This window comes from Lytechinus variegatus, chromosome 15 (assembly GCF_018143015.1).
Source record: "Lytechinus variegatus isolate NC3 chromosome 15, Lvar_3.0, whole genome shotgun sequence".
Classification (NCBI taxonomy): domain Eukaryota; kingdom Metazoa; phylum Echinodermata; class Echinoidea; order Temnopleuroida; family Toxopneustidae; genus Lytechinus; species Lytechinus variegatus.
The window spans coordinates 24,163,428-24,187,454 of NC_054754.1; the positions used below are offsets into that span (position 1 = coordinate 24,163,428).

The window sequence follows — 24,027 nt, forward strand, 5'->3', positions numbered from 1 at the left end:
GTGATCATTATTAGCTCTATCTCCTGTCATCACAGGAATCTCTACCATCAATGCAAGTTTTACAATCGTTCTCCTTTTTGATAAATTAACAGCTAAAAATGATATTAATTTTCTTAATAGCCATTCTTATCAAAATACAAGAGAGTGGATATTAAAAAAGTTTAACGGCACAGTCTCCGTGGAAAATACAACCTTCGGAAGCTTAATCTGTAATTCAATATCAATCTTCCAAGGTGTCATGAGATTCATGATAGCAGCAGACATGTAATGCCACCGGGAATTCCATCCATTGCCTAATATGGAAAAGTCATTATCTCACTTTACCTTGCCCAGTTTTACCAAGGCTAAGCAGTCTTGGCCGTAGGATTTTTTGCTGGTACACCAAATTTGCTTTCCTGCAAACATGCGTCTACTACTGTCAGGTATTTCAAATGCTTTTCACAAATTCTGGGATCAGCAAACGCTTATCCACACATCAGGCTGATGTTCTTGTGACATATGATAAAACCCTATTGATTATTCTATACATGTATTGATTCTTACTATCTATACCTTTTGTAACACAGAAAGCAAGGAAAAGAGTACCAGAGTATATTTTTTATATCAATATAGCAAATAATTTTTATTCAAATTACACCAAATTGTAGTACACTTCAATTACACATATAAACCAAAAAGTTCTTTTTAACTTCTATGATAAATTTTATTGCATGGTTCTCTAATACTGAGGGATTACTTGTATTCTTTTCTACAACGACAATAAAGAAATATCTAAATTCCCCAATGAAAATTAGAAATTCTCTTTATTAAAATTTGAAACTAAATGTATTGAAACATGTATATTTTGTTTCATATTTCAGAGAAAAGTGAAAAGAGTAAAATTTCACGTACACTGATAATGTTATCCAATTAGATTGGAAAATATCATATTTTCTTCATTATAATGTCAAAGACATGAAAGAATTCATAATTGTTTGCCGTAAGAAAAAATACATGAAAATTTATGTAATCATATAAAAATATAGAAGCTAAAGAGGTCAAATAAGTTCTGCAAATTACACTGCTATCAAAGTATTAATATGAAAGTAACAAAAGGTAGAATTTAGTCAGCCTACCAATCTGATAAATGTTAACATGGGGAAAAATAACGAGCCTTCAAGATTTATAAATCAAAGTCATGTTTAGCATTACACTGAGGTTTACATTTAATTCCATTGATCATACATTTCTCGCTCACGCTGGCGTTGCATGATCTCACGGAATCGGTCCACACGAGATCGAAGGGTGCGGCCGTGCTCGGGTACGACGCAGGAACCGGTGGTCTTGGAGTTAGCAAACCTCTCAGGGAGCCAGCTCTGGCCGGTCCAGATGGACTCACAGGTCTTGGTGATATTATTGAGGTCCATTTGTACTCGGATCTCCGGATCTACCTCTGTGTTGATCTGTGACATAACTCCAGGGCTGCAGAAAAAAGACCATTTCGAAAAAAAAACAAAGAATGAGAAGTTTACCCTCCATAAAACACCCCAAGAGCCGATGTCACACAAAGACATACAATTATGGTAACTAGTAACCAGGAAATCCCTTTTTCTTTTCATTCATTCATTTCATTTATTTCCATATTCAAATTGAGCAATATAAAAAAGAGCCCTGTTGGTAGTTACCATTGTGAGAAAGTAACTGTAATTGTTCTACAGACCTTATGGAGACACATCCTTAGACATATGATAGATAGGTGATTCCATATTAATATGTACATTCGACACCTTGCTAGTATTATGCTAAACTAAGCCTGAGTCATATCGATTATTTTGAAAACCGGTGTTCGACAGCTCTAATTCGATCGAACATCGATGCATCGAATATTGAAGGCGGGGAAAATTTAGTCTTTTGTTTTTGCGTCGATACGATGCGCTTTGCATATGCACTACGCACTGACGGTATGCGCTGGCGTTGGCCGGGTGAGCGTTGCACAAGCAGATGACAGAGCAAAGTTCGTTTGTATTTTCCATGATCACAAAACACACAAAAAAGGCCGGGGACCAAAGCAGAATTCTTCCCAAAATATCTTCAACAATGATATTTGCAGATGACAACATATAAGTTTAAAATGAAACAATAATAAAGACATGAATCACGCAGAGTCGATCCGAATGATTTTCGGTCAACTAGCATTCGCAGTCCATTCACCAGCCCCGTCCGCAGCTCCGTACACTCACTCTCCCGAAACGACAGGCGTGCTTGACGTCAGCGCCAGCAAACAATTGCAATCAACGGAGAGCGCTGTAACTTGCCTGAGATTGTGTAGTTGGATCCAAAATGAGCTCCAAATAAATTTATGGGAATAAATACGTAATTTTCTCTGGATGGTCATTTGAATTGCTATTCAATGCTGATATAACGATTGTGAGGAAAGATTGTGGAATATGAGTTATGACGATGTTCGAGAATTAATCCTGATAATGACAATCCAGTTTTTTAGACGCAATTGAGCATGCGATCAAAATAAATACGAATGTTTCGAATCGAGCCCTAAATTCATCTAAATTATTACGATTTAACAAGATTTTATGGTCATACTAAGAATATTGACGATGTCAGCAAAGTATGTTATGTTCATATGGAAGAAATAATACTGGGATTATTTCTATTGTTGTTCCATCTCTGGACGTCTCCTCCAAGCTCCGAGAAAATAAGCACAATGCGCATGCGTGTTTGATGACGTATGACATATTTTCCCATTCATGAAATCAGAGCCCAAAGTTGGGCACAAACTAGCTTCAAATTGATGGGAAAAAATATCAAACGCAATTTTCTCTGTTTTGTCATGTAAAATGATATTATATGGTGATATTACGAACTTGAACAGAGTTTTTGCATGTAGACAATGTTCGAGAATCAATCCTGACGTGATGATTATTTTTTTTAGACAAGTGCACTAGCTCGACTCAAGAAGTCAAGTCGATCGTCATGAGATGTCCGCCATTGAAAATTGAAACGAAATACAAACGTTTCACATCAAGCTCTAAATTCATATTAATGATTATCATATGCAAATTATTGTTAAATATTACGATTAAATAATGTTCTATGGTCATGATTTTAATATTGTTCATGAAAGCAAGATTTATTTTACGTTGATCGCGTCAATTTCCGGCCATTTTCTGGTTTGATTAAAGAACAGTACTGCGCATGCACGATCGATGGCCATGACTTCCATTCATGAATTCATCGTGCATAAATTATCTCGGCACGAGCAGACGAGTAACACTCGAACTATGATCGAAATAAACTTCAAATTAATGGTGAATAGCATCATAATTACTCATTCGGTTTCATTTTGGGGCAATAGAAATCAAGTAAGTAACTTGTAAATTTGGACATTACTGATATTTTGATGATTGATTGTGTAAACCAAACGAATCGGCCGGCCGACGTATTTTTTTTTTTTTTTTTTTCGATGCACCGATTTTGCAAAATCTGCACCGGTGTTCGATGACATCGATCGAACACCGATTTTAAAATCGATTCGACTCAGGCTTATGCTAAACGTTCCTGAAATGATTCATCTCCGCTTTGTGCTTCAGGTACAAAAATGTGTAAATTATTATAGCTCCACTGGTTCATTTAAGTGAAGTAGAAATGGGGTTCGGATATACAATAAAGTTGATTATTTCAAAGAATTGTCCAAGTCTAGAAATAGACAATACTTACATTGGGTCCTCCACAATGACCTCGCGGACAAGCTCAACGACGATGGAGCGGTTTCCAAGCTCAAAGTTCTTGTTGAGGGAGTGGTTATAGAAGTATGAATAGTTTCCTGATGAAAATATTGCAAGAACAAAGTTGGAATAAGTTTGAAGAGGAAGAAAATCCATTTGATGTGAAGGATGAGACGACTAAAAATTTGACAATGAAAGTTTATCCTTGGCAATTCAAGAAAAGAGGAAAATTACGATCAATTTGGTTGAATTGGGCTTTGATTTTTACAACTTTTATTCACTTATGTTACCTACCATTTTTGTCTCAAAACCAAGTGGTCAAAATGACACTTCGGTCTTCCAGTTTTCCCCAATTCATCTCTAGCATTTGGACTATTACAAATTTAACAGTAAGAGCTTTGTTGAATCATAGCTGTGTCAGACAAAAAACAAGATTTAAAAAATCAATTGGGAATTATTTGAGCTACAACCTACCCCACAGTAGGATCTGATGGTACAAAAGTCCCTTTGTCTGTAATTCACTTAGGTTGATTGCCAATCTGTTTACAAAAACCCAAAGCGGTCAAAATACCACTTGGTCTTTAAAGCAATACTTAATTCAACTCTGAACATGTGGATTAGGAAACCAATTAGGAATTATTAAAGCTATAAACCTACCCCAGATTGGAACCTGTCTGTAGATGTCTTGGTCTCCCTTCAACTGGTATTTGTTAGATTCCTGCTTCCAGATCTTATCTTGGGTGAAGGATGCGTTGTATTCCACCACCTCCTCACATGGCATGCACTCACAGGCAATGGCAGTCACGACTGGTTTGAGGTAGCCATATCCATTGTCGCACTGGAAGTCGGCCATCTTGCGAACAAACTTGCTCGGGCGGCTACAAAAGAGCAAAGAGGTATCTATATGATTATTTGAACTTGAAAGATATAAATGTTTATACAAGAATTAATGCAATTTTATTGCTGCATGCTATTACTCTGACACATATTCTAGTTTGCAGTCAGAAGGACTAATGGCCCTCAATGGGCTAAACACTATTGGCCATAAGATACAAATCTTATTAACAATTGATTTTCAATTGGTCTTTATGGTAAGCTAACCCTAGCTTACTATAAAAAGAAACAATCTCCGGGAATGACAAGTAAAATATTTTTCATTGATCATTCAAGCATTGTAACGTAAGACAATATGTACTAAGGAAAACTGAGGATTCACATGATGGATGACCTTTTCTTAATATCAACTATAGTAACATTCTCAGTGATCTAATCTGGCGGTAGCGGTGGGATTCATCATAATTCTACAATCATGTTTCTGTATCAGGTGGTAAATCTATTAGTCATTTGGGACCTGCTTCATAAAGGACTTGAAACTGTTGTAACTTTGCCATTATGGCAACTACCATGGTAACAGGGCTCAGCAGTCAATCAGAATAAAGGTTGCCATGGTAGTTGCCATAATGGCAAAGTTACAACAGTTGTAACTTTTTATGAAATGGGCCCCTGGTCTAAGTGCAATTTAGCCCATGTACCCTTTTGTCTAATTTCCAGTTAAGCTAATGCCCACTTGTTCTAAAATCACTTAGACTATTTGATTAGATGATCTATTTATGAACCAAAGTTTTAATTTGACAAAGCGTAAAATGATAATAGACAAAACAGAAATAAGACTAGACCATTTGAACATTAGACTAAATGACAACAATATGACTAAATGGATTATAGACTAATTGTAGTGCAGATCAAGGTCAATAAGAACGAATAGGGAGTGGATTAAATGGATTTAGCCCATGAAGTATTAGCCTACCTATGAAGAAGACCAAGCTCTCGTCGACCAGAAAATATAAAACTTATTTGGTGGCAGCAGTGGGATGCATAATAAATAGATGCTTACCCGTATCTGACAACCACAGCTGAAACACAAGTTCACACTTTAGTATACCTTCTAATTAAAGGGGAAGTTCACCCTGACAAAAAGTTTAATGTAAAAAAAGCAGGAAAAGCAATAAAAAATATTGGTGAAGTTCCCCCTCATAATCTCTACTCATTCTGTTCCTACACCTACCTGCACATCTTGATCAGCTTGTACTGCTTGGCTCCGAAACGACCAACACTGATCTTCTTCATCCTTGGTGTGCCGACGCAGGTCACGTCCTTCACGATAGCCTGGCAGGTTCCGTTGCGCTGCTTGACGATGTTGGTATAGGTTTCGCCGTAGCAGATGCCTGGCTGATCCTTGAACCAGTCATCTGAATGCAAATTGATAGAAATTATCCAAGGTTAGAATGCTTTTCATCAACTTCAGTTTTGAAATATCACTGCAAGTCTATTTCCAAGCTGATATTCGGTATGAAATGGAATTACAGTGCTAGGTCTTTGTATAAAAACTAAAAGTATCAGATGAATACCGGTATAAATTCTGTACTCAGGTTTACAATCAAACAAAAAACAGGACCAGGTTACCAAAGAGGGTCTTGATTGATTTTATTTTTAAAAAGGATTGGAAAAGGTCCTACTGTGAAGATGGGCAATTATTCACTGTTATACAACTTAAGCGCAGATGATGATCATTTCATTGGGAACATATTTACCTTGAGCCACAAATTATTTATTGTTGAGAGACATTCTTCGATCCAAACTAGTACCAAGTACTGTACTTACATGATGAAGGCTTGATCATGGCCTCCATGGAGCGGAGTGGCTTGGGTCCAAGGTAGGGCTGGTAGGATTGGTTGAGAGGAGCGATAGGGAGGAGCATGTCGTAGTCCTTGCCCATGAGGGTACCTTCTCCAAAGAGGGCTGGGAGGGCAACAGAGTGGTGAGCATTCATCAAAGCCTTGGTGATCCTCCATCGCCAGCTTCCTATTACCATAAACAATCAAGAAAGCAATCAAAATACAAAGGAGTATCGATGATAATAACCTTTCATATTAAGACTTAAGCACAAGTAATACAAGTTTATCATTTTAATTTTTGCAATTTTGAATTTAGTGCAGGGTGGGAAGGTGTGTTATTGGATTGACTGCTGGACAGAAGTTTGAAGTGGTGGGAAGTTCTGACCAGAGGGATCATTGTAGTGACAACAATGTCCTATTTACAGACCACTAGTCTATAAGGGAAGGTTTTCAATAGTGGCCATGTTTGGTGTCTCCCACAAGAAATAGACAGAGTTGAGTTTTCTTTAATACTAGTTTCTCTATAAAATCACTATGGATTTTATACAGGAGCTACACATAACAGGAAGCAGCAGAACAGTTTGGCAAATCTGTACTTATCAAAGAACTGACGACATCATATTTTCTTTCCATAAAATGCCACTTACTCATTTTTCGAAAGGACTTTGTGGTAAAGAAAACACCCATTTCATTCCAAGACTGCAAGACTGACCTCTATGCTAATCCCAGAAAGAACTGCTGTATCCTGGACCTACCTGAGGTATTGTAGGCAGTCACCAGGACAGGGTTTTGCACCTCACCAAAGTTGCAGACCTTGGCGACATCGAGGTTGGCATCAATCTCAACCACTTGGCCGTTGGGGCAGAGAAGACGGAGGTCATTGTAGGTGAAACCAACCCTTGAGAGGAGGTCCTGATTACGGAGGGTCTGCTCATCAAAGAATGCCAAGTCGGCAACACCGCTCTTGAGGCATCGGAGACTGCCCTCGTAGCCGTTGAATTTGAGTGGGAGGTTGGAGTTGCAAGTTTGGGTGATCTCGGTCATGTGCTTCTGTTGATTTCAGAAAACAGAATGAATGGTGAATATTTGAATGAATTTTAAAATTTTTTCAAAGTGTAATGTAATGAAAGTAAGGATTAGAAATTTGTGGGTGATTTAAGACAGGCAGATAATTTGGGACATTCTTCATAGTTTACTCGTGTGGACATGTGAAATTTATTTTTCCAGCAACAGATTGTTAATGTTAACTCATGTATTGAACATGCTATGGTTATTTAATTATTTCAATATCACGATCCTTACACAGTATAATCTAGATCTTGTCAAGCACTTATCAAGATCTTAAAATTAATTCAAGTTATATCACTTCCAAATTTCAATAAAAATGTTAATGACTGAAATGATCGTTTCAACTAACCCTGACGATTTCAAGGTAGGTGTCAATCATGGGAGAGAGCCAGAGTGGGTTAGTGTAGCGGTTGAATTCACGCTGACGGAGCTCAACGTTGTCGAAGGGCTCAACGAAGGTCTGGGCAAGGCGGGGGAAGTAGACTTCGACATAGCTCTGTAAGTTTGCATAAAATATAGAGAACAATCGCAGGATATTAGAGTTGGGTATAATGAGGAGAGGGAAAGAGAAAAACAAGGGGAGGAGATAAATGCTGTTTCATTTTTTTTTTTTTATAACCATGAATGATAAGAAAAATTCCACATCTTAATCACATAGGCCCGTATTCTGAAGTCAGGTTTAACTTAGACCATGGTCTAACTCTGTGCTAAAATTATGGGAAGCCAAAAGTGTAAGTTGTATGTTTCTTATGTTCACTGTGCTCTTTCCTGATTCATCGATGGTGAATACAATCATCTAATTATACTTCCTAGACAATTATGAATGATTTGAGAGCCAAATGAGCTGAAATATGACATTTTTACTGTTAGTGATTTATGTAACAATTGGCTATCCATACTTAAACCACAACTTTAAACCCGAGTTTAAGTTAAACCCGACTTCAGAATACGGGCCATACAGCCAACATCAGTTTATTTCAAGTTCAGTCTTGTGGTTGCCATATGGTATTCCTGAACACCAAACAGCATCTTTTAATAATAATACTATAGGTATATTTACCCAGGGAAGCCGCTTCAGTTCTGAAAACTGTTATATTGGTATTGATATATCATCATCATCATCAACATCACCATCATCATCATTATGATCTTACCATGATGGCAGGATGCTTGATAACAGAGGTGATCTCTTTGTCTTTGAAGTCAGTCAGGTATGGGATGGTCTTTACGTGAGAGATGATCTCCTCAAGGGTAGCAATCTTGTCACTGCGGAGCTCAAGAAGCTTGCTGAAGACATCCACCATCAGCTCACCTCGGAACTTTCTACAGAATTACACCAAAATGGATTTGTTGGTTTGGGTGTTGTATATGATTATGGCTAAACATATGACATTGGACCAACCTTCCTCTTATACATTCAGTTTTTTTTTTATTTGATAATATCATTTTAAGTGAAATAAAATAATGTAAAAACTGTCATTGTCACGATTAAATGTGCCATTATTTGAAATAAAACATTAAATGAATGATAGTATATATCTTTATATATATTCAATATTCATAATACGCCTTTACGCCCTCTAACTTTGTCTTTACATCTATATGTATTATGACGGAATAAATCCATTCATGGACTTCGCCCTTTCGTAGGATGTAGGCATATATATAACGGTATATATTTGTGCATGTGTGTGTATGATTGTTCAACTTAATTATGCTTATGCTATTAAATATTGCTCAACTGAATCATTATTGTGCATCTACACGTATAATTCATTTAAATAATCGATACGTTTTTGTGATTGTTCATTCAATTCTTCAGCATCAAACTTAACAATAGAATGTGGACCCTATTCTATAAAAGGGTATGAGAAGAAGATATATACCCTTGGATGAAGTCTGCAAATGGTGTATCTCTGTTTTTGATCCTGTTCTGACGATTCTCCTGCATCTTGTTCATCATATCAACCTTATCGGACAAGGTACGGACTCCCTCAAAGTTGGGGAAGGAATTGCTCAGACTGGTCAAAACAAAATCAATAAAAGGGTTTATTCAGTGAGGAAAAACTTATTCAGTTATTACTTAGCAAACAGAAATGATTAATGATGTGTGAATCATAACTATAAAGAGCTAATAAAAATACTACATAACATTTGCATGTCTCACTCATGTTTGCATATCGCAAGAAATGTGAAACTAGCTGTATATCTATACCAATGAATAGATCCAAGCTGCAATAAAACTTCAAAAGAATGTAAGCCCAGGTAGGTGTTTCTTATAGGTGTTTGTAAGTTAGGAATTACTTTATGCCTGACTGGTCATCCTTTCTAGTGGTAAATGATATCCCTAAAATTATTATTTGTGTTGGTTTAACTCCCAGGAAAGCTAGTATCACCTGTCGCTCATAAAGTCACTCATAACTTTAGAACAGCTTTAAGAATCACCCATCCTGTTCAAGTCGATACTCGTACAGTTCTAATCCCACACTTTTAGAGAATGCTTGAGTTATCTTCACAGTGTTCAGACAACAGTAAAGTACCAAAGAATTCTTTGGTATCCATTTCATACACTTAACCTTTTTCATCATTTCATTCTGACAAAGTAATAAAATCTCACCGTTCTCGGATCACACTAAGCCTCTCCTTGCCTTCTGGTCTGATGTCGTCCTGGAGTCCCTTGACGAGGTCAGAAAGTCCTTCAACACCAATGAGGTCATCAAGAAGCTCAACCTTGGATGAGGTAAGGTTTTGTTTGAGGATATGAGATGTGAGGTTCTGTCTCTTAAGCTCAAGGAGCTTCTTGATATCCAAGCTGGTAACAGGGAGGATCAAAGAGAAACAATAGTTAATATCAGGTTCAGATTTTGTACTGTATCTGATGCTTATACTAGTGGCTTGTACTAACAGTAACTTGCCATAGTTAAAAAGCTTATGGACAAGGACAGGTTCTTCTTGCTCTCTCTTTTCCTTCCTGAAGACATCAACAATTGTATATCTGTTGGTTACTTCAATAATGTTCTTAAAACCTTTCTTTTTACTTCTAAATTTCTTTATGCACATTGAGCATTCTACAGATTGGATTTGGTGCTTTATAGGCCAAATGTATCATTATTATTATAATTATTATATACCTCTCTCTCTCCTTTCCCCTCTATTTCTCTCTCTCTCTACATATCCAAGCCTAATTTACCCAGTAGAGATCTTCCTTTTACAGGTGATCAACTTTCAAGTAGCTGGTTTGTTACAGAGGAGAGGAAAGGATAAATTCTTTCCATTTCTTACTGCTTGCTCTCTCCCTCCCCACTATATCTTTCCTTCTTTCTTGATCTCTTTCTTTCTCTCGTGCCCTCTGTCCTGTCTATCCCTCTCTCTACCCCCATGTCCAACTCACCCAGTAGAGACCTTCCTGTTGTAGGTGAGGAAGTTCCAGGTAGCAGGTGTATTCCATAGGAGCCATTCCTGTCCAGTAAAGTTGTACATGTTGAGGGTGGAGAATCCCCAGTTCAGCTCGTGGCCAATGAGGAGGTCCGAATCCAAGCGGAACCTCTCAGGTTCAATATCTGCCAATGAGAATGAATTTTTTTTCATGCTTTAATACATGATTCCCAACATTTTCCTGAAAGCATATGATTAATAAGTAGACATTTATCAACAGAATAGAGTAAAGAACTTGTCAAAATGGTAGATTATCTATACAACAGGCCACACGTGAGAAATTGTGGTTAGAATGAAATAAAAATCTAAAGACTTGTCCAGCACTGTCTTTTCATTCTTGTTCTTCAATAATCTTAAAAGGGCTTTGCAGCCATCACGCAGATAGCAATTATGATACTGGAATACTATTTATCAATGCTGTGTGGGTAAGAAAAACTATGAACAAAATAAACAAGACTGGCAGTGACAGACGAGGATCTACTGGGGGCAAATGGGACAAGTGCCCATCCCCTTATTTCAGGACTCTTTTATGCTTTTGTGGTTTTTTTTGCTTGTCAGAAAATTGTTGACGGATGAGTGTTTTCAGAAGGTGGTGACCTTGGAGACCTTGGTTTTTTACCTGGGATGCAAGAAGACTGGAAGTATCTGTTGACAGATTCAAAGACAGATCCAATGCGAGGGATGGTGCCATTAGCAAGGAGATATCCAATGGGGTTGCTGAAGGCTGAGAACTGCAAAGTGAAAGGAATCACATACACGTTCATACAAATAGAAAAAAATGACATTAAAAAGGTAGATCAGGGGACCGTTTCATGACAGTTGTCAGCACTGACAAGTTTTCTTTCTCTGACAGTTACCATAGTAACAGTCAGAGGCTAGTGCCTTTCAGCCAATCAAAACCAAGGATTTCACTGAAATTGTCAGCTTTGACAATTTAGTCAGTGCTGACAACTTTCATGAAACACCGACCTGTTTAACCTGTAAGTCTATACAGAGCAGAATAAAGGCATCCTTGAAATTTCTTTATAGAGAGCTGATTTTCATGAACAAGATAACACATGCATCAGTGGAGAAATACACAGCAACAAAGGATCATCCATCCTTAATATACACACAAAAAAGGAAAGATCTCTACATTATGATTTATTGATAGAATCTAATAACAGTACTGGCTTACATTCTTCAATCCTGCAGAGCAGATCTTGAGCTTGAAGAGGTCTTTGATGTATTTGGGTTTTCCTTCTGGCACGGAGAGGAGATCAGGGAATTTGCTGAGGGATGAACTCTTGATGACAGCAAGAGTCCTGGTGAAGGTATGGTTCCTTGTCACGCTGTCCTGGTTTACCAAGATATAAAAGGAAAACAATTATATGCTAGTGAGGAGTGTTAGGTCTTGATTGTATGGCCAAGTTAATATTCTCTTGCAAGTACAAGATAGGAAAATATACAAAGAAATTAAAGGAATCATGATATGCTATTAATTATTGAGAAGTCTTGGTCTTGTAGGTATTATGGCTAAAATTGTGCAGGAAGTTACTCCAACTTCCTTGAGTATATCAAGAAGTGAAAGGAAAATTAAATGCCATTAAGAAGTTGGTCTTGGTTATATTGAGTGGGTAATACTGTCTTGGCAGTAAGAAGAGAGGAAAGTATACCACTAAGAAATGATGGGAAACCTGATTTGCTAACATATAAGCTAGAGCTGGAGGTCTTGTAGGGATGGAAAAGGTGATACAATCTTCAGAATATAAAGAAACAAATGAAAATGGTCCTCTTTTTGATGTGGTTCCTTGAGAATACCAAGGGAACATGAATTACTGATAATGATATCTTGATCTTGATGGTATTGCCAAGGCAATATTGTCTTGAGCATTCAACAAAACTATTAAATGAAAATGGTCCTGACGTAAGCTTGGTTCTTCAAGTAGGAATGAAAGGATAAATTATAAGCTAGTACTGATTTTAAGGTCTTGGTTTTGTAGTTATTATGACCATGGTAATATGATTCCTCAAATGTACCAAAGTATGAAAGGAAATTGACACAGAATAAAGAGTTTGATAACTTGATTCAATGCTGAGATAATATCATCTTAGAATCAAGAAAGCAAATACAAATGGTAATTGTTTGAAAACCATAAGTGTGTGACCTGATATAGGCATGGTTCATTGTCACATTCACCAAGAAACACCAAAATTAGAAATAAAAACCAATGGTAAATTCGAAGTCTTGATAGTATACTAGGTTTTTCTTTGTTACATTGTCCTTAACATCCCCCAAAATATTAAAAGAAATACATTTGACTTTGTGGCATATGATAAGAATGATTCATCATTAGAGTGTCCGATTGAATACCCATAAAACAAAACAAGGATAATATAGCAGCATGGAGTCCAAGGTCTTAATAATGTTCTCAAGAATCAAAGCCAAGTTCCTGGAAATTACAAACCAAGGCTGAGTGAAGCATCATTTAGAACTTACATTGCGGTGGACCGACATAAGAGGGTCAAGGAGAAACTCTTTGCCAGCGATGAAGGTTTCCTGGGGGTCAGCCTTGAAGAGGTCAGCAGAGTTGTTGTGGACAGCCTTCATACATTCCATGTTAGAATTGGCCAAGACACAGCCCCAGGCGATATCCTTAACCTGGAAGTGTATGCATGAAAAAAACATGTAATTTATCTCAATAAAACAAAATATCCATCTTTGCTCTCTCTGAAGACAAAAGTAAATGTTGAGATGGTTACTATTTTTGTCACTTGAAATGTACCTAGACTCAAGGAATCAACTCTTCAGTATATATTAAGTGATTACACAACCTTCATTATGGTGTCCTGCCCACTTCAAGGTAGGCACTATCTAAACGGTATTTGCCGTAAGGGCCTCTTCTACTCCGAGACTGCTTCACTTAAGAAACCTGGTGTCCATCAAGTTACTTTGGTACCTTCTAGACAGTGTTTTCCAAGTTTACAATGTACTATGGTAACCTCTTCACTTCAACCTTCGAAGTTAAAACTATCTATACTGATTACTATGGTATAGATAGTTTCTAATTTATCTCTACCAGGATCAAGTTTTACCTGTGGGACGTTCTCGGCAATGCCCTTGAAGCGACGGCAAGCTTCGTACTCGGTCTCGTTGGTGACACAGATCTTGGCACGGGGCTTGGGCACCAGGCTGGAGCAGGTGTTGTAGGCTGTAAAGACCTCGCCAGCGAATACCTTTTCATCATCAAGGATTTCAATTCTGTTGGACTCTTCAAGGAAGATGAGGTTCTTGTTGAGTGGCTTTCCGGACCTCTGGCACCTGCCGCAGTCGTAGACAGATGAGTCAAAGATGTTGAACTTGACAGATCGGTCAGTGTTGCCATAAATCTGGAAATGGAAATTGAAATATCATAATAAATGGAATGCTAATGTTTCATCCTCAACACACTTATGCTCAATATACTTTCTATATGTTAATTCTTTCCTTTCCCAACACAATCTGCTAAGACTACATTGGAAGAATATAAATCTTATGATATAGAGAGAACGCATGGAAAAGAGATGGAGCTAGAAATAGACAGAAAGACTCGTTTTAGTATCCATTTGACCATTTTGACATACTCATTCAATTGTACCCCCCCACCCCCTCTGATCCCCCAATGCAAATTTTAAAAGAAATCTGCGATCCTTTAATTACATGTACCTCCATCAATTTCTGACAAGGGTCTTGATATCTGTCTCCTTCTGTTGGGTGTTATTCTTGCTGATGACGAGGGCAGGGCGAGCAGTGTGGCCAACATGGCATGAAGTGTCATCAAAGATGTCCTCATCGAGAGGCCTGCTCTCGTCACGGCAAACAACCATGTAGTTGTCTCTCACTGAAAAACCAAAGATAGAAATTAATTAAGTTAAAAGCTGAATGCTAAATTCAAAAGATTTTAAAAATCATCCAAGAAGCAACTAAGCTGGGTTATCTCGGGAAAGTGATTGTGACTGTTTGTAATACTGGGGTAGCATTTGCTCTGGAGATTCATTTTTCTCAGCTTTCATTTAATCAGTTCAACTAGATTGCAACGCAGACTCCATTCCAATGTACGTATCCATGATATAAATCAATTAATCAAAGAAAATAATTGTATTTCGAGCATAATTCCTGCAAGCTCACTGTTGTGAAATATCAATGTTGTTTTTAATAGCCGAATGTGTGAAGATTTGCACTGCAATAAGAAAATCAAATGATGACAATGGTAATGATAACAGTGATTACAAGTTCTAAAGCACTATACAGATGAAAAATTATTACATTGGAATCATCAATACATACTGCATATCAATAAAAATACATTTACTAGTATATCATTAATACAAAATACTCAAATGAAGAGAATACATATATATATATATATATATATATACATAACAACTAAAGAATATATGGAACTACAAGAGAAAATATCCACTGCCATGGTTCCTCTCCTTGAATATATCTGTAACTGGGAATTGTGGCCTGTGACTATAGTCCAAGCTAAATGCAAAGTTACAAATTGAGGCAGAGGTTTAAGCCCTGGTCACATTTTCTGAATGATGACGTTAAAGGTTGACTCCAGATGTAAATAATGATATCTGGGGCCCGTTTCATAAAGGACTTGCAACTGTTGTAACTTTGCCATAATGGCAACTACCATGATAACACGGCTCAGCAGCCAATCAGAATGAAGGTTACCATGGTAGTTGCCATAATGGCAAAGTTACAACAGTTATGAAACGGGCCCCTGATGTCTGTAAAACTTAATACAAACACATGCACACGTCTTGAATGTGTTCAGGGAGAGCCTTCCTAAGAAAGGATGCACAAATAAAAGGTTCAGTTCCCCAGCAACCTATATGACACATCTTCAATGAAATGAAAGACATCACTACAAGAAACCATCACTTACCATCTTGGTCATCCATAATCCTCTTGACAACCTTCTGGTCTACGAAGGTGACCTGTCCCTTGCCAGAATTGAGACACTTGAGGGCGCCCTCGATGCCAGAGTACTCTCTCTGTTGATCCTCACACAGGGAGACAAGGGTGTGCGGGTAAGTGCCATTCTTGTCGAAGGTCTTGTTCAGAACACCTGAAAGATTTGTTGAAAGAACAGTATACAAATAGCGAATAGGCATGAGTGCGATGGTGCGAGACTTCGCATGAGGTGAAAGAAAGATGCTCTATTCAACTCGGCTAACGCCTCGTTGAATAGAGCGTTTCTTTCTTTCACCGAATGCGAAATCTCGCACCATTGCACGAATAAGAATATTCGCTATTTGTGTTGTACAACGCCTCGGAATGTAGAGAAAAAATGAAAAAAAAAAAAAAAAAAAGTTTTTCCCTGCAGTAATGAAAAGGGAGCAAAAATATTGAAAGCAAAAAGCAAAATCCCACAAGCCGGGCCCACAAGCGCACATGATCTTGGACAGCATTGCGCATTTAGCCAGCGAGCTGTACGCGCTTTATTTAATCAATGAAATCGCATTGTGACGTCACCTCCTAAAGCCGTGCAATGGTACATTTTGGACGGTACATTTTGGATGGTACGTCTTGTGTGCAATGGTACGAATGTGTGACATTCAGCCTCCCATTTGATCGCGTACAACAAGCTAAGTAGGCGTTGTACAATATCGGATACCATCATTCCGGAGCTGCCAATACATTTGGGTTTTGGGTTCCACATTGTAAAATAACCAATAGCACATAATTTGCAAAGACATTGATATCTATTTTGAAAGACCTTCTGTCGTTTTTTTTTTCCTATTAATTTTGATAATGAAAGAAGCAAGCATTGATTAGAATTTTTCTGAAATAGATTTTGGTAAAAGTGTGGCTGTTTAAAAAGATTGTGTATCTTTGGGAGCATAAATGGGAGCAAAAATAAGAAGAAAATGAGTGTAAGTCAAAAAGATAATTATATTTAGATTAAATTGCAGCAAATATTAAGAATAATAACCATAAAAATAATACTTGGTGATGTTGTGCTTATCCCTTACCCTATCAGAGGTCTTCAGGCATTCTACAATAGAATAAATTTTGGATAGCAGCTGTTAAGTGCTTAAAGAATTAATTCCTGCCAATGATTCACCCTTTACACTCACCTGGAAGGCAGCTCTCCTGGACAAAGTCTGAAAAGCTCTCGATGTAGTTTCCGGTGACGGGAATGACGCCCTCTTTGATGAGATTGCAGACAGGGTCGGCAAAACTGGCTGGCATGTCAATACCAGCATGGCAAGTTGTCTTGTCGCGGAGCTCGGAATAGGTATTGGGGCTGACAAGGCGGGAGGACTTGAGGACAAAGGTCACGTTCTGGTAATACTTCAACATTTCATTCTATTACAGTAACAGATAGTGAGAGAAGAAAAAATGAGACCTAAGGAATATATGATAACTGTTTGAATTTTCTAGATTGAAAAAAATATCATTTCATCTAAAACATATTTTTATAGCGCTTCCTTACATGCATATCTCCAATGAGATGACGAATGCTGTGCTAAATTTTCTTCAACTCTATCAACCCAAGCCCCTGGATAATTGACCGATAAATAAACAGCAACAAAATTATTGGCTCCATGACATTTGCTCTGGCGACGATTGCTCTGCTCTATATTCCTCACACTAATCGAACGACCAACTTCATCCCTGGGCTTAACATTATACCCTACCCTAAACCCAATATAAAACCCTATTGCAACTCTAACCCTACACCTTAGATGAAATTAAGCCTGGAGCGACTGTCGCAGGAGCAAATGTTGTGTCATCTACTTATTAAACCAATATCTGAGACCCGTAACACAAAGATTAGCAATGATCGTAGAATATTTTTCTATGACTGATTGCATTGACTACAATGTACAATCAATCATGAAAATCAAGGGAACGATTAATCGCTAACCTTTGAGTAATGAAACCCTGGTACTGTAACATATAAAGGTAAGTGACTGACAATAGGGCTGACCTCTATGATCCATTGCAATGGTTATTGTGAATGCTCAAGTTCAAAATCAACTCATGATTATGTAAGTACCCAGGGAACCATTCATGAAGCTTGTCAGCAATTCACACTCTGACATTTATTCACTTTTACATACAACTTCTTACCTCGGGCTGCTGATCATTGATGGTAGTCTCATAAGCAATGGGTTTCAGATTGAAAGTCGTATTAGCGGAGTAGACCTGCTCCTCACGTGTGGTCATGATATCGGCCCATCCTTGTTCAATCCTACAAAGATCAGAATTATAAAATCATTCACGAGTTTGTATTGTATAGATATGCTTCTTTGATATCCAACAATGTTCCAGGGCTCATTTTATAACGAGTCATAACTATTTTAACTTTGAAAATACCTTAGTAGCATGGCCCAGCAGTCAACATATAAGGATTTCATGCTAGATACTATAATGTCAAAGTTATCATAGTTTAATTCTATAAATTTTCACTTGTTCCATTTAAACAGAACTATAAAATAAAATTATAGAACATATTTTTGATAGTAGTACAAATTATGTGGATATGCTGTTGTCTTTATCATTCCATTGTCTTTGTCACATTATTCAAAGAACTGTATTGTTTCATTATCTATTGTTTTATGATTAATACTGTGATTTGAATTTGCCTTTTCATTGAATGCAGAAACCACTGTCTGGAGAGTATTGTTTCCTTTCTCTCCATGTTTATGATCATATATCTGTTCTTCATTGTCCATTCTCTCTCTCTCTTATTCTTTATCCCTTCTTTCCTCTTTATTCTTTGCTCGCTTCTCTTCTATCAGGAAAATTTTGCAGGCTTGTCCCATTTTCGGACACAGGATATCTCTTAACGCTTTGAACACAGGATTTTCCAATCCCCATAGACTATGTACAGGGATCACTCATTCTCAGGAGTCAACGGATTTGTGACCGGCTTAGGTCATCAAGAACTCACCAGAACATACACTGCTCCTGAGAAGTAGCCTCAATGCATCTCCATTCCTTCCTGGGCACCATGTTGGGGTTGTAGGTGAGCTCGTTGACCATCCTCTGGCACTTGGTCTTCTGGCAGCGGCTGGAGACGCACCATCTGATCGTGTCAGGGCTGATCGTGGTTCGGAGATGTTGCTCTGGGGCGGAGTACAGGTCAACCTTGCGGATGAAGTCCTTGGTCTTCTTGAGAGCTTCCTTGACCTCGTCCTGGGTCTTCACTGGCACTTGTCCCTGCACAACTGGTTCATTATCTGTGGGAATAACGGTCAGCGTAAATAACCGAATTAAAAAATCAGGCATTTTGTTTCACTTTTCAAAAAATTGGTACTACAGCAATCACAATGTAACATTCTAAAATTTCAACAGAGTGGGGCATTTTAGAAAAAAAATCAGTTTAGTTTGTTGAGTATCATACACTTATTTGTTTTTTTTTTTTAAAGCAACTTTAAATTTCTCATACTCATAAGCCTGCTTAAGGTCTGACTTCTGTTTGACTGTACCAACATGCCTTTCCACTGAAATTTCCATCTCAAAAAGAGGTTTGTCTATTGTTTGAAAGAGAATCAAGTCTTAATAAAAGCAGTCTTTATGTGAGAGACTGTAGATTTCATTCAAAACCTCAGCAAGTTTTGATGATTAAGAAATGGCAATTTAGTGACTCCTAATGTATACTGCCCTCTCTAATTGACTCAGGTGATAAGCATTGCCAAATGTAATCATTTAATAGTAAGGTTTTTTTTCACATTTGCGCACTTCAGTAGTCATTTATAAGTCATATGTAGCCTGAATGTAATCACCATTTAAACAATACTTGTAAAAAATATTATTTATTATTCATTATTATTATTTATTTATTGGTATATATGCACAATTGACCAGCAGCACAAGCTGAAAGGGTCAATTTACAAAAATTCATGAAGTACAATATACAGATATAACAAAGCAAATGCATAAAAACATAATTACAGTATTCTACGCCAAAACTACGTCAACATATATTCATCATCTACAATATAAAAAATTAAAGTTATGAGATTCTATGTAGAAAGCAAGCTAGTGGAACAGGGCTCATATGGTACAAGCACACAGTAAAAAATGACATTTACAGTAATAATCGACTGATGGCATCATTTAATAAAAAATTATCTAGAATTTCTGTTCCACATTACAAAAACATGTTCTTCCTGCTTCTACAAGAAACAAGCACAATCAGGCTGATCTTTTATTCCCTTTAATGACCAATATCCTATAATTTTTAAAGATTCTCACCAAGAACAGGGGCCACACAGACTTTCCTACTGCCATACTGACAACACTTGTATGTCTCTTGTCCTGGTCGGTTACAGTTGTAGTCCCAGGGTTCAACTCCATTGATGTAAGAGCAACGGTCTGCATCACGAATGGTCTGCTCATCAAGTTGGGTTGGGCATCTTCCTTCCCTCTCTAAAAGAAAAAAAATAAAAATAACATTTACTGAACAACAACAATAATAATAATCATAATAATAATAATTATAATATTAATAACAATAATGATAATAATTAATAATAATGATAATAATAACAATTATACTGATAATAATAATAATAAGAAGAAGAATTTCCATTATCCAGGGCCCGTCTTACAAAGAGTTGCAATTGATTGTTCCTCATTTCACAACTCCATGGGTGGTTTGAAAACCACATTTCTGAACAATATTAAAACAGTAAACTTGGGGAATTCGTAGCTATACTACATTAATACAGTGCATCCCAGAAAAAAGGAAACCAAAATTCCCACATCTTTTTTCTTCAAAGGCAAGATATTCCATTCATATCATCATACAATTCAATTATTCCTCTACATTTTGATACATCACGCAGCAATGAGCAGGACGTGTCTTAAATTCTAATGTCAAAATCATGTTGCGCAGAAAAAATTAGTTTGTGATATAACAACCGGGCCGTGCTTGTTCGACGATTGACTCATTAGCATTTCTTTTGTATTCTTATGATCAAAGTTTCTCTCAGTCACTGAAAATGAACATGAGAGTCTATACAGATTCTTACGTGAGTTCTTGCGCAAATCATTTCCGATAGGACCTGCCATGTGTGATGCATGAATGATTTCATCCCAGTACATGGTAATCTCAGACTCTATGCTAAAAATTGACAGCGACTTATCGCTAATCTCAAAGAACTAGCGCATATAGCAGAGGATCAAAAGTAAAAACAGAGAAGTTTGCTAAGGCTCACGTAGTTAAGCAGAGTTGGTCTCAAATTAAAGTGAAGATTCCACTCTTGCCATAAGTATCAAATTTATAATAAAAACATATTTAACAATTGTGAAATTTCTTTGAAAACTGTAGGACGCATCGTATAATTGCGAAGGGCCTTGACAGGCCCCTAAATAATTAAGAAAAAAACTAACACTATCTTAAATAGGTGGGGCTTATAATTTGATATAAAAAAAGAACCGGTGAAAGGCCAGGGCAGAAACAGGGAAATGGAAATACTTTAATACATTTACTTCCACAGGCGAATATGCAGCATTGTAGAAATATTACAAAATAAAATCAATCACTGATCAGTAAAGACGTAAATACAAAAAACTCTTTAAAATCCTGACCTGGCCGTGCATGTAGAAACACAGCAGCCGACATCATCGCGCAATCAGTTATGCTGCCCTCATACGTTTTTTTTTTCTTTTTTAAGAAGATGATTGAGCATTCTTATCATTCAACACTCCCCTTTCACGGGCCTGAATATGCTTATATGTTCATGTATTTGTAGGCCCTATACACTCCTCAAAAAAATATGATATGGCATGAAGGTGTTCGCAGTTTTGCGACTTGGTCCGGTGGATTACTGAGAAGTATTATATTTTTATAAAGAACAAGTATCTTAAAATACGTTCTGACGTAAATATTCCTTTTGAATTAACGCCTCACATGCCAAACAACAATTGTTAACATTATCATTATGATTACGATTAATTGATAATTATTGAGAATGCATTTTTGCAACCACTGAAAAAATATGATTATAATGGGGAGAGAGTATATAATTTTACATCGAATTTCCTGTCTATCCCGTTTGGAAAAAATTACTCCTTAACTTTTTCAAGTAAAATATTTTTTTTTTTCAAATTCTGTCTGTGACTTTTTTATGAAAAAAAGAGATAATGAACCGAAAAATAAATAAATTATATAATAGAAACCGAAATAATATTGAGACACATTTCAGAGCTGCAACCCATTTGGAAAGAATATTGTAAACAGAATATGAGAGCCATGGAGTTTCATGACAAAATTTTAACAGCCGTCTCATGATATTTTGCCAAAAGTATCTAAAGAAAATATATGATGTATAAATGTTAACATTAATGGAAAAGCCGGTAGAAAAGGAACACAACTTACCACTCAGCCATAAACCGGGCAGGGCCATCGAACTAGCCACCAGGCAGAAGAGAATAACAGCCCTCATGGTGCAAAATCCCCCGAACTAAAAATGAGTTGATAACAAACTCCCAGAGAGTGATATGTTTTGAACCTGACACCGCCAAAGCCTGTCAGCGAGCAAGATGAAGAATCGCAAGATGGTTGTCCTGTTTTTATAGACATGGGCAGGAGACTTCACCGCTAGCTCCATCCTAGCTGCGATTTGCTCAAAGTTCGTGCAAAGTGATCACGGCTTCGGCACCTGCGCTGCTCCGATTGGTCAGCTATTGAAAGGCGGGGCGTGGGCAAGGACCGATTGACTAATCACAGGAGAGGAGATGTACATAGAATGGGTGCTGGTTAAACCTTGATGCCCTGGAAGTTTGATCAACTTCTGGCATGTGGCGTGATGTATTTTTGTCAAAGGTTAGTTTCTTCCTCCATTGTTGATTTTTTTTAATCATTATTTTGTGGTTGCTTCTGGAAAAGAAAATATATGGTAAAGATTGTCAACCATAGGCTCTTGAATTTCAACAATATCATATGAACTGATGATTTTATATGTATTATCACTATCATTGACTTTAATTGTATATAGTTGCATTGTTTATTATCCAGGGCCTCATGGAAGATCAACTTTTGTTGAATGAGCTACCCTGGTGAAATATGAATAAATAAATAAATAAATAAAATAAATAAATAAATGAATAAGTAAATAAATAAATAAATAAATAAACAAATAAATGAATAAATAAATAAATTGGACATCATATGCGAACATGAACTCTCACTCTCTTTCTTTCTTTCTTTCTTTCTTTCTTTTTTTCACACGATACTGGTGGTTTCTCTTTTACCCTGTGTTCAAGACACCAATTGTCAGGGCCCTGATGGGAACGATTATTTTTTGGTGGGGGTGCTGAAGGGTTTCAGCACAAAATTTTAGTCAGTTTCCAAACATGCCTCAAATTTTACATACCTACCAGAATTCCAGGGGGTGCTGCCAATGGAAAATAATACACGCAATACCCCCTGGGAAAATCTTGGGGGTGTTTCAGCACCCCCAGCACCCCGCTTCCCAGGACCATCCTAATTGTGTTTGTGAGTATTAAAGTAAGACGTATAGTAGTGCCGCACAGCCCCCGTCCCCATCCCTCGAAACACAATCCTAGCTAGACCTCTATTTCCATGGTTTCATCAGGGAGTTCCTGGTTTCATATAGCCTGACACCGAGACTGACTTTTATGGTCCAGTGTCTTTATTGAGCAAATATTAAAATTTAAGTGTTTCTTGGTCATAAAATAATCACGCAGCTTGGTCATAAGGCAAGAACATTTAAAGAATATTTTGTTTAATACTCCACATTGACTTTTAAATGAGATTTTATTAGAAGTAGTATGACTGCACGTCAAAACCGAAGTCGTGCCTTTCTAACAAAATGGGACCAACATTGATAATCTCATTTGTTTTTTTTATTACATCGTTCAAGTATATGGAAATTATTGGGATAACCTAATAACCCCATTATTATATATACCATTTTGAAGAAAAAAATATATGAAATCCCCAAAGTCTAGAAAGCATGATTTATTACCATTATTATACAACGATGTAAAATTACCTAACATGCAATTTTGGTACGACGTTTTCCTCGTATGATGTGGTATACCAATTATTGTTTTTTTTCTGTGTTAATGTAATTCGTACCTCCCCGACTGAATATATTGTAGGGCATTG

The 24,027-nt window shown here is 37.1% G+C and overlaps 1 protein-coding gene across 1 annotated transcript; it reads right to left on the reverse strand.

Moving 5' to 3' along the window:
* Positions 1-594: 594 nt before the first annotated feature.
* Positions 595-22,451, reverse strand: LOC121428788 (major yolk protein-like). The gene is given in 23 exon segments (XM_041625622.1): positions 595-1,461; positions 3,715-3,820; positions 4,380-4,600; positions 5,788-5,971; positions 6,384-6,584; positions 7,153-7,447; positions 7,815-7,961; positions 8,620-8,788; positions 9,352-9,486; positions 10,083-10,277; positions 10,857-11,025; positions 11,520-11,631; positions 12,078-12,236; positions 13,380-13,541; positions 13,976-14,269; positions 14,586-14,599; positions 14,602-14,760; positions 15,820-16,002; positions 17,015-17,246; positions 18,015-18,135; positions 18,838-19,126; positions 20,145-20,318; positions 22,273-22,451. Coding segments are annotated over 23 exon segments (4,044 nt in total). The 5' UTR covers positions 22,340-22,451; the 3' UTR covers positions 595-1,205.
* Between the last annotated feature and the right edge of the window lie 1,576 nt (positions 22,452-24,027).